This window comes from Pelophylax lessonae, assembly GCF_965119305.1.
Source record: "Pelophylax lessonae genome assembly, chromosome: 5".
In the NCBI taxonomy this organism is placed as follows: Eukaryota; Metazoa; Chordata; class Amphibia; order Anura; family Ranidae; genus Pelophylax; species Pelophylax lessonae.
The window spans coordinates 85842262-85859777 of NC_138772.1; the positions used below are offsets into that span (position 1 = coordinate 85842262).

Consider the following 17516-nt stretch of genomic DNA (forward strand, 5'->3'; position numbering starts at 1 on the left):
TGACTAAAGAAAAAAGTCAATAAAGAAATTGGGCCAGTATCACCTACATGAAATTTCACATTTTAAAAGAATGTGAGAAAAATGTGTATAGTAATCAAAATGCAAAAAAATGGTGCATAAAAGGCCCAATGATTGAAAAAAGTATTTTTTCTTAAATGTAGTTTCCAAGAAATGTACTGGTTCTGTACATTCTCCAACAAACCTAAAATGACAATAGAAAAGTCTCTTACGTAGGTTTTCTCTGCTTTCATCGAGTGATGATCTAATGCACAAATAATGTTATCATGAAAATGTTTTTTTAATCAGGCGGAGTGTATCAGATGTATACACAGTGCAGGAAGGCAGGTTTAGTTATTCGGAAGAGTACTTTAGGTTTTACACAGACATGGAAAATAAATTGAGTATGAGCATCAAGACTCCCTACACATGCCTGCAAACACATGCAGCTGTTTGGTCGTATTTAAGAATAAGCTATATATATATATATATATATATATTTTTTTTTTTTTTTTATTACAGGTACTTATATAGCACTGTCAATTTACACAGTGCTTTATTATACATTCACATCAGTCCCTGCTCTCAAGGAGCTTACAATCTATGTTCCCTAACTCACACTCATACATACACTTAGTAGGGCCAATTTAGACAGGTGCTAATAACCTACCAGCATGTCTTTGAAGTGTGGGAGGAAACTGGAGTACTGGGAGGAAAACCACACAGGCACAGGGGGAACATGCAAACTCTAGGTAGGTAGCACTGTGGTTATATTTAAACGTACCCTTTAATGTAACCCTGACTAAATATTAAAAAAAAAAAAACTACCACTCAGTTTGTAACAAATACAGCTCCCCATATCTGTAAATGCAAGACAGGTCCAAAAGTTTCTATTGCTTCCCCTCCTGTCCGGTCGCAGGAAGGTATATTGTATTGGTAGCAAAGGGAACTAGAATGCATACAAGCTCACGAGTACAGGGACTTCCGAGATCTGGCCATACTCATGAGCTTCCTAATGGGAGCTGGAGGGACCCTGCTACTAGGGACTATGGAACCTTTGCTAGCAGCTCTACCAAAGTGTACGCCTGTCCTTGATTGCTTTTCCCACCACAATGCAAAGCATCTGAATAGAAGCATGTCCTATTTGGAAGTTTTCAGTTATGCATGGAAAAAATCTTCCTATTTAGTTGATTTTACCATTGGTAGATTATGTGGAGTAAAAGTGGGTCTAAAGCCATTATAGAATAGTGTATGGAAGACTTGGAACCTCTATCAGATTTTTACTGCTGTCTGTGTACCCATCACCCTCTATGTTTGTCCTGTTGACCATTGTGACTGGGACTGGAAGTTAGAGAAAATCTTAAATTCTGAGTCATTGGAATAGGGATAGGGGGGGACTCTTCCAATGGAGACAAGTTTTCCAGAGCAAGTGGTCTAAAAGAGGATCTCTATTTATATGGGGTGATTTCCTTTTATTTACTGCTGTGTCTTGAAAAACGCAAAGAAAAATATCCCCAATGGTCACAAAGAGTAAAAAAGAGAATAATCATGTGAGGAGTTTTAACCATGTCCTACTTTATCCAAAGCTAAAAAAGTTACACCTCTTGTAACTTTTCTGCTGCAATACTAAGACAGGGCTTCACTCTCCCTGTATGAACTTAAACTCAAACTATAGGCAACATTTTTTTTTTTCCATTATGAATAGAGCAAGGGAGTGCTATAACCTGTCAGATTTTTTTTACGCCATCTGTGTCCCATTGCGGAGATTTCACTTCACTTCCTGTCCCATAGCCAAACAGGAAGCGAGAGGAAATCCCTGGAAATTAAGAGAATCCCTTGGGGACCCCCAGGTCACCAGAACTAGTGTCCTCATTGGAAGATTTCTCCTCTATTACATTTCTGGGGACAACCCAAAATTTTGGATTTTCTTTACTTTCACTTTTAATGATAATAGTAAACAGGACAAATAGAGAGGGCGAATCTCCTCAACGGGGGCAAAGACAGCAATAAGAACTGACAGGGATTCTAAACCCTCTCCACTCTGTCCAAAACTAAAAAAAAGTTTTTATGCAGTAAAGTAAAGCATGCTTGTTATACTCACTGTGGAACCTAGGGGGTTAATCCTCTGCATTGTATAAAAAGATTGTTTGTTCCTGTATCCACAGATCCCCCCTTCATTGTCCCCATAACATGCCCGGATAAGACAAAGTTACTGGAGTCAGGCTGCACATGCTCAGTCTGGTGTGTATTGCTAGAGAGTTTTTTTTTTTCTTGGGAGGGTGCATGTGATCAGCACAGGGCCAATCAGTACTGTCCAGACAGAGTGTCTGGGGTCCTGAATCCTGATAGGACAGCCAGTGGAGTTTGAAAACTCCTCCTACAAGCTTTAACGAGGCACCGATAGAAGTCATAGGACTGCTATATACTGCTGATGAGAAAAGGTATTTAGCAGTGTACAGTATATCCACTAAAACTATTACATTTCCATGTTCTGTGTACTGTGGGAGACCAGATATAGTGAATGCAGGACCCTGGGTTTAGGAACACTTTAACACGGGGGCCTAAGTGAGATAATTTAAATTACCAAGTGTAAGACTAGTACAAGTAGAATATCATGTGCTCATTTGTAGATACTGTAGATATTAAACCACACTTTTATAAATATATATCAGTAACCACACTGCAGTGATGAACCATTAGATAGTCTCTTCCTCTGCTCAAAGCAGGTGTGCAAGGTGTCTGTTTGCCCTCCTCGCCTACACAGATAAGACCACAAGAATTTCTCATAGGAAAAAGTTCTCATGAAAATATTCTATCGAGAGGCAATGTCTGACCTGCAAAATTTGCTGAAAGGGGAAACTGACAGAACACATACAGTAAATAGCTGCAATCACTATCTTTGCTATTATGATGACTTATAAAACGGCATAAATTTATAACCTGTACAAATTGGACTGCACTTCATAAAAGAAAGTCACACTTTTGTTCTAAAAACCAGTAATCACCCTATTGGCCCTCAGCACCAAATAGTTTAATGGCCTGCCTTAGATGATGCCATACCATAAGTTCCCTCTCTAGTTTTGCCATCTCTCTATATACACTAATTTCCCATTGGTTGGACCAGAATGGCCATAGTGGGTAACTGGGTCCAGATATAATCTTTCATGGCCATTCATCCTATGAAAACTGACATGTGCTCTGGGCTAACCCACTGGAAGTGAATGTGTATGCAGAGATGACTGTATGGAAGGGAGAGAGGCTGGGCAAGGGACAGCTTTGTTAAAGTGGTTGTAAACCCTCACATATACCCAGTGAAGTGAACAGCCTCAGATGATACACAGAGATAAAACAAACCCTCCTACATAACTTTTACCTGTATATCTGCTGTCTTCCCCTTTCTACACCCTTTCAAATGTGCAGATTGTGTTCAAAAATATTTCTTCATCTTCAAGCAGTACATAGGGGAGGGCGGAGAGACTGCACATACACTGTGTGAGAGCTGATTGGAGGAAAGGGACACTTCACATAGGCAGAAGAATGAAGGAACATGCAGAGCTGTATTCTGAATAGACAAGCTCAGTGCTTATCTCCCTCTAAGCACCCTCCCCCACACTCATTTTTAGCTCATGTTATTTCATGTGTCCGAGAACTTGTCAGAATTGGCACATGCTGATAACAGAGGAACAAAACACCAGAGAGAAACAGGACTTTGAGCTTTAGAGAAAGACAAGTAAACACTACAGATTAGGGATCGACCGATTATCGGCAAAGCCGATATATCAAGGGCTGATATGCACTTTCCCCGATATATCGGAATTGGCCACCAAGGTGACCGATATTGCATTTATTTCGGGAAAGTGCTTGTACCGGAGTGATGCCTGCAGCTAGAGGCATCACCCTGGTACCGGCGTCCATAGCCAATGGTCGGCTGTCTTGTAATGACAACCGATGCAGCTGAGAAGCCACTCGGCTGTCATTACAAGGAGCGGGAGGGGACGTCCCCCCCTCCCGCCGCCTTCCGTGGCTCGCCCCGGTCTCCCATCGCCTTCCGCGGCTCGCCTGGGTCTCCCGCCCCACCGGGAGACCCGGGCAACCAGCCTGGACGGACACCGAAGACCCGATCATTTGGCTTTGATCTGGTCTCCTTGCAAAAACCCGGAAGGGATGTCATGAGTGACATTTCTTCCTGGTACTGTCTGGCGCCAGATTCAAAATGAAAATCTTGTAAATCATTAAGACATGTTCACGTGAATGTTGTCAATATCATTACATGGAATTAATATACACATATATATTTGAAACAAATAATCAGTTTGTTTCCCAGGTAAACAATTGAGTATCTTCTACACCCCGTGCTTGAATGTGCTCTGTATTCTCCTCACACGAGTGCTCATTAGTGATGCTCCTCCACCTTAGTGTAAGGTGGCCACTCACCAAATGGATCCGGGCCACCAGGACCCCCACAGCTTGATATAAAAAATTGGTCCATTTGATCAACACCGTGGCTTAGTGGTTAGCGCTTTGATCTAACAACAGTCAGGTAGAGCTGCACGATTAATCGTATGAAAATCGCGATCTCGATTCACCCCTCCTGACGATCTAAACCTGACATATGCTCGATTCTTTGCATAGCTGCAGAGAGAACAGCTGTGGGAAAAAAAAAAAAAGCCTCCCGCAAACAAACGCCTATCAGCAATAGTCTCCCAGTAACTATAAACAAAATGATTACATTGTATCTTTTCCTTCCCTCTGCCAGGGAGAAAGGAAGTTTAACCTCTTAAAGACTAGACCTTTTTTTGACACTTGTTGCCTGCAAGTTAAAATCATTTTTTTTTTTGCTAGAAAAGTACTTAGAACCCCCAAACATTTTATATATTTTTTAGCAGAGACCCTACAGAATAAAATGGTGATTGTTGTAATATTTTATGTCACACTGTATTTGCGCAGCAGTCTTTCAAACGCAATTAATAGACTTTAATGAATAAAAAAAAAAAAAAACGTAACAGTAAAGTTATCCCAATTTTTTTTTGTTACACAGAGAATCGTGATCTTTATTCCAAGCTAAAAAATCGTGATTCTCATTTTGGCCACAATCGTGCAGCTCTACAGTCAGGTCATAGGTTCAAATCCCACCTATCACCTCCCTAAAAGTTTCAATGACGAATGGATATGTGCTTAGGCGAAAACACATTGACCAATTTTATATATCAAGCTGTGGGGGTCCTGGTGGCCCGGATCCATCTGGTGAGTGGCCCCCTTACACTGAGGTGGATTATATGGACAATAATTATCACTATCAAACTACGCAGCGCCTCAAATTTAAACATACAGCCACTTATTTTGGGACTATTCCCAAAATTGATGGCAGCTGCAGGGTGATTAAATAATTGGTACACCTAGGAGGAGCCATTTTCCCTGTTTTAAATAAAATTGGGGTGGAATATGACATCTTGATTGATGGTGGCTTCACCTCCTTGTTTTTCTAAAGTCTGGTACACACTCTAAGTTTATATTTGTCATTCAAGCCAGCAGGCTGAACGAAAAAAAACCTGACAGATTGCTGTACTAACACAAGTGATGTTAGCACAGCAACCTCCCCTGCTGTGCTATTGTATTCTGACAGGACGCCACCAGAACACAACAGTCAGTGCTTGCAGCCATTGTCTGGCAGCACTGATCGGATACCAATCAGATGCTGGTTTTCCAGCATGCCCATTCGACAGAAGCTGGTTGTAAGACTGCCTTCTGTCGGACAGGGAGCTGTACACAAGGACCAAAAGTCTGCTTCGTGAGGACCAAAAGTTCCAAGTACCAAACTGTCCATTTGTGGCTGATTTTCAGCTCGTGTGTACCTGGAATAGGACACAGGCTGGAAGGACATGATACAACCTGTGACTGGAACAAATCCGTCCACACCATGTTATTGCCAAAAAATAATACATATTTGTATGACAATATAAAACAGTTTATTGATATTAGTTATGTATTTTACTTTTGTATTTCAAAGACCTTTTTTTTTTTTTTTTGAACATGTGACCAGCAGCAGAGGAATAAAAGCTCCTCCTGCCACTGTTTCCCTGTAGACAGACTGGGAAAGATCTGAGTCATGTGACAGCTGTATATCAATTAGGAAAAAGGGTACTTTTTTTTTTTTTTAAATGACGTTTTATGGAGTTTTAGGAAAACAATAGTACAAATATACTGTAAAAAAAAACAACCCTTAAAAAGACAGCAAGAGAGACTACACAGAACTCTCTTGCCACTGTCAACAACCCGAACCACCTCCCCTCCCCCCACCACCACTTCTCTGCATATCGGTGGACCTGCCACACTTTAGCATGTCATAACTAGAGTAATTGTGTGCGTACAAAATAACAAATACTGGAGTAGAAATAGACTATATAATATAACATATAACAGTGTATCCCCCCCCCTTTACTGGACTAGCCAGTACTCTAATTTAAGCCAGATGGTGTACCAGTGGACAAGGCCATCAGAACAAGTCCCTTCATCGTCCCAAGCAACGGCAGCTCACAGTGAGTGGGGAAATCATGTGGGAATACCCAGTCATGTCAGTCCTCGAGGCCCAGCTACCCCATACCTTCTCAAATTTTGGAGGACAACCCCGCTTCAAATATGAAGTCTTAGGCACCTTTCACATGGCTCCATTCCGTTGACGGAGCCATTCTGCTCAGCGAGGGATCGATCCGCCCATCCCCGCTGAGCAGGCGGATGACAGCTCCGTCTCCGCTCTGTGTGCGGAGACAGAGTCGCCAGATCCCCGCTGTTCTCTATGGGGGAATCGGATGAGAATGGACCACCTATCCATTCTCATCCGATCCGCCAGACGGATGGAAAATAGGGTTTCCATCCGTCCCGATTTGACGGACTGGATCGGATCAGATGTCAGCGGACAAGTCTCCGCTGACATCCGCTGCCCCATAGAGATGCATAGGGCATCCGTTCAGATCCGCCTAAAAAAACTGACAGGCGGATCTAAACGGACTGTATGTGTGAAAGGGGCCTTATAGAATGAGAGTGCCACAATCACCAGAAGAAAAAGGTACTTAGATGTTTTTTTTTTTAAAGTAATTACAGGCATACCCCGCTTTAAGTACACTCACTTTACGTACACTCGCGAGTACGGACACGGCCTGGTCAGCTTGGCATGGCACTATTCCTGGTTTTTAACATTGGCGTCTATGGGAAATCTTGGTCAGCTTGACATGGCACTGCTCCCAAACCATAAGTGACAGGGATACTAAACTTAGAGAGCACCGAGAGGGGACCCCCAGGACTACAACATATCCTATTTGTGGCCAGCCAGCTTGTCTAGGTAATCTACCATGTCATAGTCCTTGTTCCCTTTAACATGCTCCCCAAGCTTGGTGTCCTTGTCACATGGTTTGGGAGCAGTGCCATGTAAAGCTGACCAAGATTTCCTATGGAGCTAGTGTATTTACATGCATTGAGAAATGAAAAAAGGTATTGCTTCACTTTAAGTACATTTTCCTTTTACATACATGCTCTGCTCCCATTGTGTACTTAAAGCGGAGTTCCAGCCATTCACTCACCTGTCCAACGGTCCAGCGATGCGGCCACCCGAAGCCTCGATCCTCTCCCTCGGCGCTGGCATCACTGCTGTGGGCACCCGGCTGTGACAGTTGCGGCTTCACAGCCGGGTACCCACGAGTCGCGCTGCGCGTCTTGATTGGCCGGCAATCTTCTGGGACCTCTGACGTGTCCCAGAAGATTGCAGGGAGGGAGGGGGAGAGGAGAACTTCCGTTCAGGGTGCCGCGGCGCTCCGAGCGGAAGTGGGAGCGGGTACCTGTCAAAACTAGGTACCCGCTCCCCCCCGAAAAAAATGACATGCCAAATGTGGCATGTCGGGGGGTCAGGACTCCCTAAAGCGGAAGTTCCAATTTTGGGTGGAACTCCGCTTTAAAAGTGGGGTATGCCTGTACAGTGGCATCATCCATATACAGAAAGAGAAGGAATAATGATAATAAAACAGTGTGTGTCTAGTATCATGTTAAGGGTAGCTGGGAAAGCATGAACGTTTTGGTGATGTCTCACCAATATTAGTAACAATATAGCAGACAAAACCCTGAGATCCACCTCAGAACTCCTGGGAAGATTCTTATGTGTCTTTCTCTTCATTTAAGGGGATTTCCATGTTTTATCAAGAAAGATGGGAAATTCCTACTCTTGAGAAACTCTCTTCCCAGACGCAAGGAGTAAATTGTTCCAGGTGCACTCCATGTGGTCTAACATGCTTTCCTGTTGGTATGGCCCTAAAGTTTTAAGATAGATGGCACCCTGAAATATAAGATAGTATGATTTACAGCACACTGAGAAAAGGGACCGGCTTGTCCTAAACTTTGACTGATAGGTTATATATATATACTGTATATATATAACGTTTGGTGATTGATGGTTCAATCAACTTCAATTTCCACTAATGAAGAAGTGCTGTTATAAGAACATTGCTCTTCCCAGCTACGCCAACCCAGTCCATGGAGATAGGCGTTTGAAGTCTCAGCCATTACCAGAAATCAGCCATGCTGACTTTGACCAAGCAGGGCCTTATCCAGCATTCATTCTGTTCCAGGTAGTAATGATTTTACTGAGGATCAAACCCTTTCCTGGAAACCTTTTTACATGCTTTGTTATTAGACTGTAAATTCTGAAAGTATTTATCTGTAAGTGGAAAGATTTTAACTCTTTCCTGGAAAACCTTTTAGAAGCCAAAAAGTAACTTTTGTCCCAGGAGCATAAATTAAGTACAATTGTATTTAATGCTGAAGTCTAGGTGTAAATATAAACCCACCACTGAAAAGTACTCATCCCATACCAATGATAGATGCGATTCACCTAATAAATCTTTACATTTGTCTTTAACCACTTAAGCCCCGGAGGATTTGGCTGCTAAACGACCAGAGGGCATTTTGCGATTCGGCACTGCGTGACTTTAACGGACAATTGCGCGGTCGTGCGACGCTGTACCGAAACGAATTTGGCGTCCTTTTTTTCCCACAAACAGAGCTTTCTTTTGGTGGTATTTGATCACCTGTGCGATTTTTTGATCACGCGCTATAAACAAAAAAAGAGCGTAAATTTTGCAAAAATAGCAATATTTTTCCCTTTTTTTTATATGAAATTCCCCCAAAAAAAAATGTAAAAATCAAAATTTTTTAATATTTTCGGCCAATTTGTTTTATGCTACCTATGTTTGGTAAAAAAAATCGCAAAAAGCGTATTTTGATTGGTTTGCGCAAAAGTTATTGCGTTTACTAACAAAGGGAAAGATTTTTGTCATTTTTGTTGTTTTTTTTTTAACGCGTAATGGCGGCGATCTGCGATTTTTTTTGCGGTACTGCGACATTGCGGCGGACAGATCGGACCCTTGACTGACATTTTTGACACTTTTGGGGTTACCAGTGACATTTCTACAGTAATCAGTGCTATACATATGCACTGTTACTGTAAAAATGCACTGGTAGTGAAGGGGTTAACTTTATTTGAGAGGGAGGGGCTGTGTGTGTCCCTAGGGGCGTGATTCTAACTGTGATTGGCTGTGGCTTCAACTGTATGCAGAGTGATCAATGGATCTACATAGTAGATCCATGTGATCAGCTCTCATACAGAGAGGAGAATGACAGGCAGCTTGTTTACACAAGCTGCCTGACTATCTCCCTCTCCCCCGCCGATCGCAGAGTGGCCGGCGGCGATCGGGTCCGCCGGTCACGCGCGCGGGGGGGTCCGTGACCACGCGGGAGCGGGAGCGCGCCTCCGGCGGCGCGCGCTCGCTCCCTAAACCCTCACAGGCGAGCGACGTAGACCTACGTCACTTTGCCTGTGAGGGGCTGACCGCCCACGTAGATAGTCGTGCGGCGGTCGGCAAGTGGTTAAAGCAGACCTAAGCTGCATCTGAGCACCACAAACTGAAAACACTGTTCACTTCATTTTCGACATTCAAAGCAATCTCACCCATCCATCCATGTCACCATGCTTTATTTTGCTGAAAAATCACTTTGAAAAACTCCCCCTAGTATTTCTAGCTGTGGCCATCTTGAGTAAGGGCATTTACTTCCTGGAATCCATCTCCTTAGCTCAGGCATGCAGGCAGAAGGCTGTACTTAGCTGAGAAAGACCCTCCTCCAGAGGAAAGAAAAAATGCCCATGAAGAACCCTGGGATGTATGGCATCATTTTGGCCTAGGCCAGTAACCAGGAAGCAACTGAAGAAATGTAAAAAAACATTTTTTTTTATTTACTGAAGCTAGAAGCATAAGAATTAAAATAGTTAAAGTGATATTAAAGGCAGATTACTTTTTTTTTCTGAATAAGAAACATGTTATACTTACCTGCTTTGTTCAGTGGTTTTGCACAGAAAAGCCCAAATCCTCTTCTTGGTCCCCCCCCTGCGCTCCTGGCCCCTCCCTCCTGCCAAGTGCCCCCATAGCAAGCAGCTTGCTATTGGGGCACCCGAGCAGGCTCGCTCCCGAGCTGCTGCTCTGGCTCTCCCCTCATAGGCTCGATGGCTGTGGTAGAGAGTAGCAGGAGCCAATAGCCCCCCAATGGCTCCCACTGCTGTCTTAGCCAATGGGGAGGAAAAAACCCAGGAGATCCGCTGCTCTCATGCACATTGCAGAATTGAGCTGGGGCTCAGGTAAGTATTAGGGGATCTGCTGCACACAGAAGGTATTTTACCTTCATGCATAGAAGGTAAAAAAAAACTTAAGCCTTTACAACCACTTTAATGTTGATTGAGAGAGTCTAGTTCTGCTTTAAAGCGTATCTAAACTCAAAAAAATGAAATAGCAACTTACCAGTTCTTATGTGTGGTGGCTGCATTAGTATTAAACATTTTCAGAAAGTACAGAAAATATCTGTTGATCTTGCCTTTTCAACTCCAGTGAGTTTAAAAGAAAGCATAACGATATTATCATTATTGTGTTAACTACTAGTTCCATTAATCCATCATGTAATGGAGATGAACATAGACTGACTTGTTTGAAGTCCAGCCTATATTATAACCATGGCTGCCCCCATAGATACAGTAGAAAAAGACACACTGGAACAAGAAGTGTCATTTGCAGGATTACCATGTGAAAATAAAAGGAAAAAAAGCTTAAAAAGAAAACGAATACAGCCATTGCATCTAAGGACTGGTGAGCTGCAATATATTACATTTTTGTTTTTGGATTTAGATACACTCGGGTAATGTCAGTTAAATAGAATCGGAAACAACCCTATCTCCCTTTAACCACTTTACCACCGGAGGATTTTGCTGTCTTACGTCCAGGCCACTTTTTGCGATTCGGCGCTGTGCGAATTTAACTGACAATTGCGCGGTCATACGACGCCGTACCCAAACAAAATTTACGTCCTTTTTTTCCCACAAACAGAGCTTTCTTTTGGTGGTATTTGATCACCTGTGCGATTTTTATTTTTTGCGCTATAAACAAAAAAAGAGCGTTTATTTTGAAAGAATAACAATATTTTTAACATTTTTTTATATGAAATTCCTCCCAAAAAATATATAAAAATCTAATTTTTTAAAAAATTTTGGCCAATTTGTTTTCTGCTACCTATGTTTGGTAAAAAAAATCACAATAAGCGTATTTTGATTGGTTTGCGCAAAAGTTATTGCGTTTACTAACTAAGGGAAAGATTTTTGTCATTTTTGGTGTTTTTTTTTTTAACGAGTAATGGCGGCGATCTGCGTTTTTTTTTTTTTTGCGGGACTGCGACATTGCGGCGGACAGATTGGACCCTTGACTGACATTTTTGACACTTTTGGGGGTACCAGTGACATTACTGCAGTAATCAGTGCTATATACATGCACTGTTACTGTAAAAATGACACTGGCAGGGAAGGGGTTAATTTTATTGGAGAGGGAGGGGTTAATGTATGCCTGGTGCTTACTAACGTGTGGGGGGAGGTGACTGACTGAGTCAGGGACAGATCGGATGTTCAGCTATGCTAAACACTCCGATCTGTCACTCCCTGTCACTTAGGAGATCCGCCCGCTTTGTTTACACAGGCGGGCGGATCTCCAAACTAGATTCCCCAACGATCGGGGAAGAGCGGCGGCGATCGCCGCCGCTCCTCCACTGGCGCGACTCCCGCTGTGAATGAAAACATTCAGGGGGAGGAGTCCAGCGACGTAGGTCTACGTCGCTGGACGGGAACGAGCCACTGTGCCGCAGTAGAGGCACAGTGGCCGGAGGTAAAGTGGTTAAAATGGTGGACAATTTGTAATCTCTTAGCCATTGTTAAGCCAGCCTATTGTTTTTCCCCTTTGCTGCTGTAGCAAATGTTGGCTAAAATACAAAATCATATTGGATTCCTGTTGTTGCCCCTAAAATGAGTTAGCACTAAAGTGTAGCATGCACCACTTCCCAATATCCCATACCATAAATATGAGCATTCAGGCAAGCCTAAGATCCATTTCTATGCCTGAAGGACATTGTTCAGATATACTGTACACATGACACTGGTGTCTTCAAAACAAAAAGGGAGGCTCTGGTTATCTGACTCCTCCCCCCTCTGATGCCACATTTGGCACCTTTCGGGGGGGAGGGGGAAACATGTACTTGGTTTTGACAGTTCGGCCCCCCTACTCCTTCCCCCGACACTAGACCATTCACAAAGCGCAGCACGCTTCCTGAATGCACAGCAGGGAACAGAAGTTTCACTGCCGGTTTCCCTTACAGGCAATGGTGGCGGCAGCACCCGAGAGCCGATGGGAACATCAGCTGCGGTGCCGACATCGCTGAATTCCAGGACAGGACGTGTCCTAATATTTAAAGTCAGAAGCTACAGTATTTGTAGCTGCTGACTTATTTTTCCGTGGGGAACTGGACACCCTCTTTAACCAGGTCTACTGAACAGGGCAGCCAGGTGTACAAGATAAATGTCACTTGGAGCCATTAAGAAAGTAGCCAGAGCTCACAAAGCTTGCTTTAAAGTGTTACTGTGGGAGACCAGATATAGTGAATGCAGCCGAGGCTGCATTCACTATATCTGGTCTCCCACAGTACACAGAACATGGAAATGCAATCATTTTAGTAAATATAAACTGCTAAATACCTTTTCTCATCAGCAGTATATAGCAGCCTTGTGACTTCTATCAGTGTCTGGTTAAAGTTTGTAGGAGAAATTTTCATTGTCATCTGACTGTCCTATGAGGCTGCAGGATTCCTGACCCTCTGTCTGGACAGTGCTGGTTGGCCCTGTGCTGATCACATGCACTCTCCTAAGAAAAAAAAACTCTCTAGCAATACACACCAAACTGAGCATGTATAGAGTGACTCCAAAGACTCTGTCTCATCAGGAGATGGGGACAGTAGAAGAAGGAGAGGATTAGAGAAGACAGGATCAAACATCCTAATTAATCAATGCAGAGGATTAACCCTCTAGGCTCCACAGTGAGTGTACCAAGCATGCTTTACTGCATATACAGACTGATTTTACTGTTGTGGGTTTAGTAACACTTTAACCACTTCCCGCCTCTCCTGTAGGCGATTGACGGCAAGAAAGTGGTTGCATTATTCTGACCGGACGTCATATGACGGCGGCAGGATAATGCGCTCTGCGCGCCCCCCTTCACTCTGACACACCGCATCTCCGATCTTTGACTGAGGTAGGCTCTTTACCATGTAACCAGCTGTGACCAATCACAGCTGGTCACATAGTACACAGGAAGAGCCTAACAGGCATGAGTAGAGGAGAGCCGATCTGCGGCTCTCCTGACAGGGGGGGGGTCTACACTGGTCATCAGATCATTGATTACCAGTGCAGACCCTCAGGGGGGTCGCCACTAGAACCACCAGGGATGCCCACCCATGACCCCAGGGATGCCCATCCATGACCCCAGGGATGGCCACCATGGATGGCAATCAGGGCTCAGGGAGCCCGCCAGAGCCCTCCTCAATAGTGCTGCCCGCCAGTGCCCTCCCCATCAGTGCTGCCCACCAGTGCCTATCATTGCTATCTATAGTGCCTCCCACCAGTGCCCATTATTGCCCACCAATACCGCCTATCTGTGCCGCCCATCAGTGCCGATCACTGCCGCCTACCAGTGCCCATCAGTGCCACATATCAGTGCCCATCAGTGCCGCCTATCAGTGCCCATTAGTGTTATCTATCAGTGCCCAGCAGTGCCGCCTATCAGTGCCCACCAATGCTGCATATCAGTGCTACCTATCAGTGCCACATATCAGTGCTGCATTCAGTGCTGCCTATCAGTGCCGCATGTCAGTGCCACCCCATCAGTGCCTGTCAGTGCAGCCTCATCAGTGCTCATCAGTGCAGGAAAAAACATAAACCAAAAAACTTTTTTTTTTTTTCAAACTTTTCGGTCTTTTTTTATTTGTTTTTAATTGTCATTCAAAATGCAACAGCGCTAAAAGCTGAAAATTGGCCTGGGCAGGAAGGGGGTGAAAGTGCCCAGTATTGAAGTGGTTAAGGATAACCTTTTCATATTTGACAGAGTTTACCTTTAAGTCTGTAAAAGGTTCCATATCTATCCTGTGTAATTACTCTTCTACCCAGCCAGCATAGCAGAAGCCAACCAATAGACTATTCTCAGCTCAGACACGAGCGTTCTCTTTTTAGGTAACCTATTGGCTTACCAATGTCAGCAAAGGCATTTTCCCAAGGTGGTGGCTAGATACCGCATTTGTAAATCAAATATCACATGGAAAATTTGATTGTACCTAAACTAATTTTAAAAGTGTTTTATTTTTAGCTGCTGCTAAATATGTTTAGAGGGGCTGGGTTTGTGGACCCATAGCATTCCATCTGTAGATCCATTGGGGTTTATTTACTAAAGCTGGAGAATGCAAAATCAGACTCACTTCTGCATAGAAACCAGTCAGCTTCTAACCTCAGCTTGTTCAATAAAGCTTTGGCAATAAAACATGGAAGCTGATTGGTTTCTATGCAAAAGAGAGCCTAATGTTGCACTCTCCAGCTTTAGTAAATAAACCCCATTGCAACCATTGTTTCATGAACTGTGGTCATCCTCTAGTGTTGCTTTATTAAATGCCTCATAAATGATGGGACCTATCAAGAAATCTGACCCTACGCTATGGCTCATCATTTCCAAATCACATTTTTTATTGCATTATTTTAAAATGAAAAATTTAATTAAAAAGAACACACATCCTCAAGCTGTGGTGGCAAAGGTCTTATGGTCTCTGGAGCATTATGGGTACTTAATATAACTAGAGCAGAGGTCTCCAAACTTTCTAAACGAAGAGTCAGTTTTCTGTCCTTTAAACTTTAGTGGGGGCCATGCTGTGGCCAGTGGGAGTGTAAAATGTCCTGGTGTCAGAGGGAGTAAACAATGCCCCATGATTGGTATTAGGGGGAGTAAAAGTTCCCCTTCTTTTGTGTCAAGGGGGGAACAGTGCGCCATCATTGGTGCCAATGGAAGAAATAATGCCTCATCGTTGGTGTCAATGGGAGGAATAGTGCCCCATCATTAATGTCAGTGGGAGGAATAGTGCCCAATCATTAATGTCAGTGGGAGGAATAGTGCCCCATCATTAATGTCAGTGGGAGGAATAGTGCCCCATCATTAATGTCAGTGGGAGGAAAAGTGCCCCATCATTAATGTCAGTGGGAGGAATAGTGCCCCATCATTAATGTCAGTGGGAGGAATAGTGCCCCATCATTAATGTCACTGGGAGGAAAAGTGCCCACGTTGTTGGTGTCATTGACATGAACTATGGCCCACGGTTGCTGACAGTGGAGGGGAATAATGCTCCAAGGGCCAGATAAAGGCAAGCATAGGACCGCATCCGGCCAGTGCTGCAGAAGACCACTGCATTAGAGACTATGGAGAGTTTGTTGTCTTTAGCCAGGCTAGCTCTGTTTGAAGTCTTTTGAGTGAGATAGCAGAAATAAGAGCACATATAATGAGAAATATGGCTGCTACCTTATCCATATGTGTGCAAATGGTAATAGGAAAGAAGTGACACAAATGACTAAGATTTTTGTTCATGTTTTGCAGATGGAACAGACGCAAATGAAATCCTGGGGCCTGATGCTGATGACATTGGATGTACAGGTACTACTTTTAATGTTGCTGTTTTCAGTGTGCAGCCCCTTGGAATGTTCATCCACAATTGGGGTTTCTTTTCTTGGTGAATGATCGTGATTTTTTTTTCTGATATTTGTGAGTCTCTGGCCTCAAGATGTCTATATCTTCTATCCCAACTCAGCCCTTCTGAATTGTGAGACTTCCCTCTTTTTGTTTTTTACCTTAAAATATTTCTAAAACCAACATTTTTTTGGTTATTTTGCATAGTATCTTCCATCTGTGTCCCATTTAGGGGGTCTTCCTTCACTTCTGTATTTTAGACTCAACAAGGAAGTAAGAGGAAATTTCCTAGATAGTTTTCTTGAAAACAAGTGTCTCCATTGAATATGTTGCCCTCTATTCCTGTAAAGGTAACAACTCAACATTTCGAATTATCCCTTACTTTCTGTCCCAGTGACTGTGGTCACCGGGACAAATAGTAAAGGCAAATCTACCTAGTAGAGACACAGACAGTAATAAAAAACGGACAGGGTTTTGAACCCTTTACATCTCTATCCAAAACAAAACAAAAAGTTTTGACTTTAGATACACTTTAAAGAATTTAGACTGTCCAACCCGCAGCAGGGAAAACCTTACTCCATGGGAGTGGTTGGGGAGCACCAATGGAAAACCCCAATACTTATTCGATGCCAGTAGCCCCCCCCCCCCCCCCCCCCCCCAGTGCCTGCCTCCGAGAAGGCGATAAGGTCTATAGATGTTGATTAGGTCGTCCGAAGGGTCTTACATTCTTAGGCTTTATGGTGAAAGTATAAATTGTTAGATGCCATCCAAAATATTAACACCAATTGTAATGTAGCAGCATGGCCAAGGACCTAGCTCTGGAAAAAAAACATACATTTGAAAAGCACAGCAGTGAACTTTTATTTGCTTGGCGCTCCACTTGCTTGGGAATATGAAGCAAGCGGTACGCTCTACAAATAAATGGACGTAAAAAAAAAAAAAAAGGAGTGCCTATTCATATGATCTGACAAAGTCATGTGACCAGCATCTCCTCCAGTCACGGAGTTTGGAGTAACTTATCCCGTAATTGTTCCCAGACTTGTAGGACTTTACCTAGAGGTATACTGCAGTAAGAAAGCTTGACTAACCTGTGCTTTTCTAGCCAAGTTCATTCACTCCATCAGTTAAAGTCTAGACTGAGACAAAGAGGTCAAATGAACGTCACTTTGACTTTACTGGAGAATTTATCAGACTGCATTCTGATCCATCAGAGCAGAGAGGTGAAATTTAGGAGCCTTGGAATTGAAGGATGGGAACAGAGGTGGTCTTCTCCACCTTTAGCTATATCCATAATTTTGGGTGCACTGTACTATTCTAAGTAAGAAGCATGACTTCTGAGAAGGTATTGGTCTCTTACTGCTAAATTTTGATAATGATCACCTAATTCCTGGCATTTTTATC

General features: G+C 43.3%; 1 protein-coding gene across 1 annotated transcript in view; it reads left to right on the plus strand.

The window, feature by feature from the left end:
- The window catches only part of ZEB1 (zinc finger E-box binding homeobox 1), a 242189-nt gene that overhangs the window by 164644 nt on the left and 60029 nt on the right, over nt 1–17516 (plus strand). Inside the window, exon 3 of the mRNA XM_082258387.1 lies at nt 16026–16082. Within this exon, the coding sequence (XP_082114513.1) occupies nt 16026–16082 (57 nt within the window). The remainder of the gene's footprint in view (nt 1–16025; nt 16083–17516) is intronic.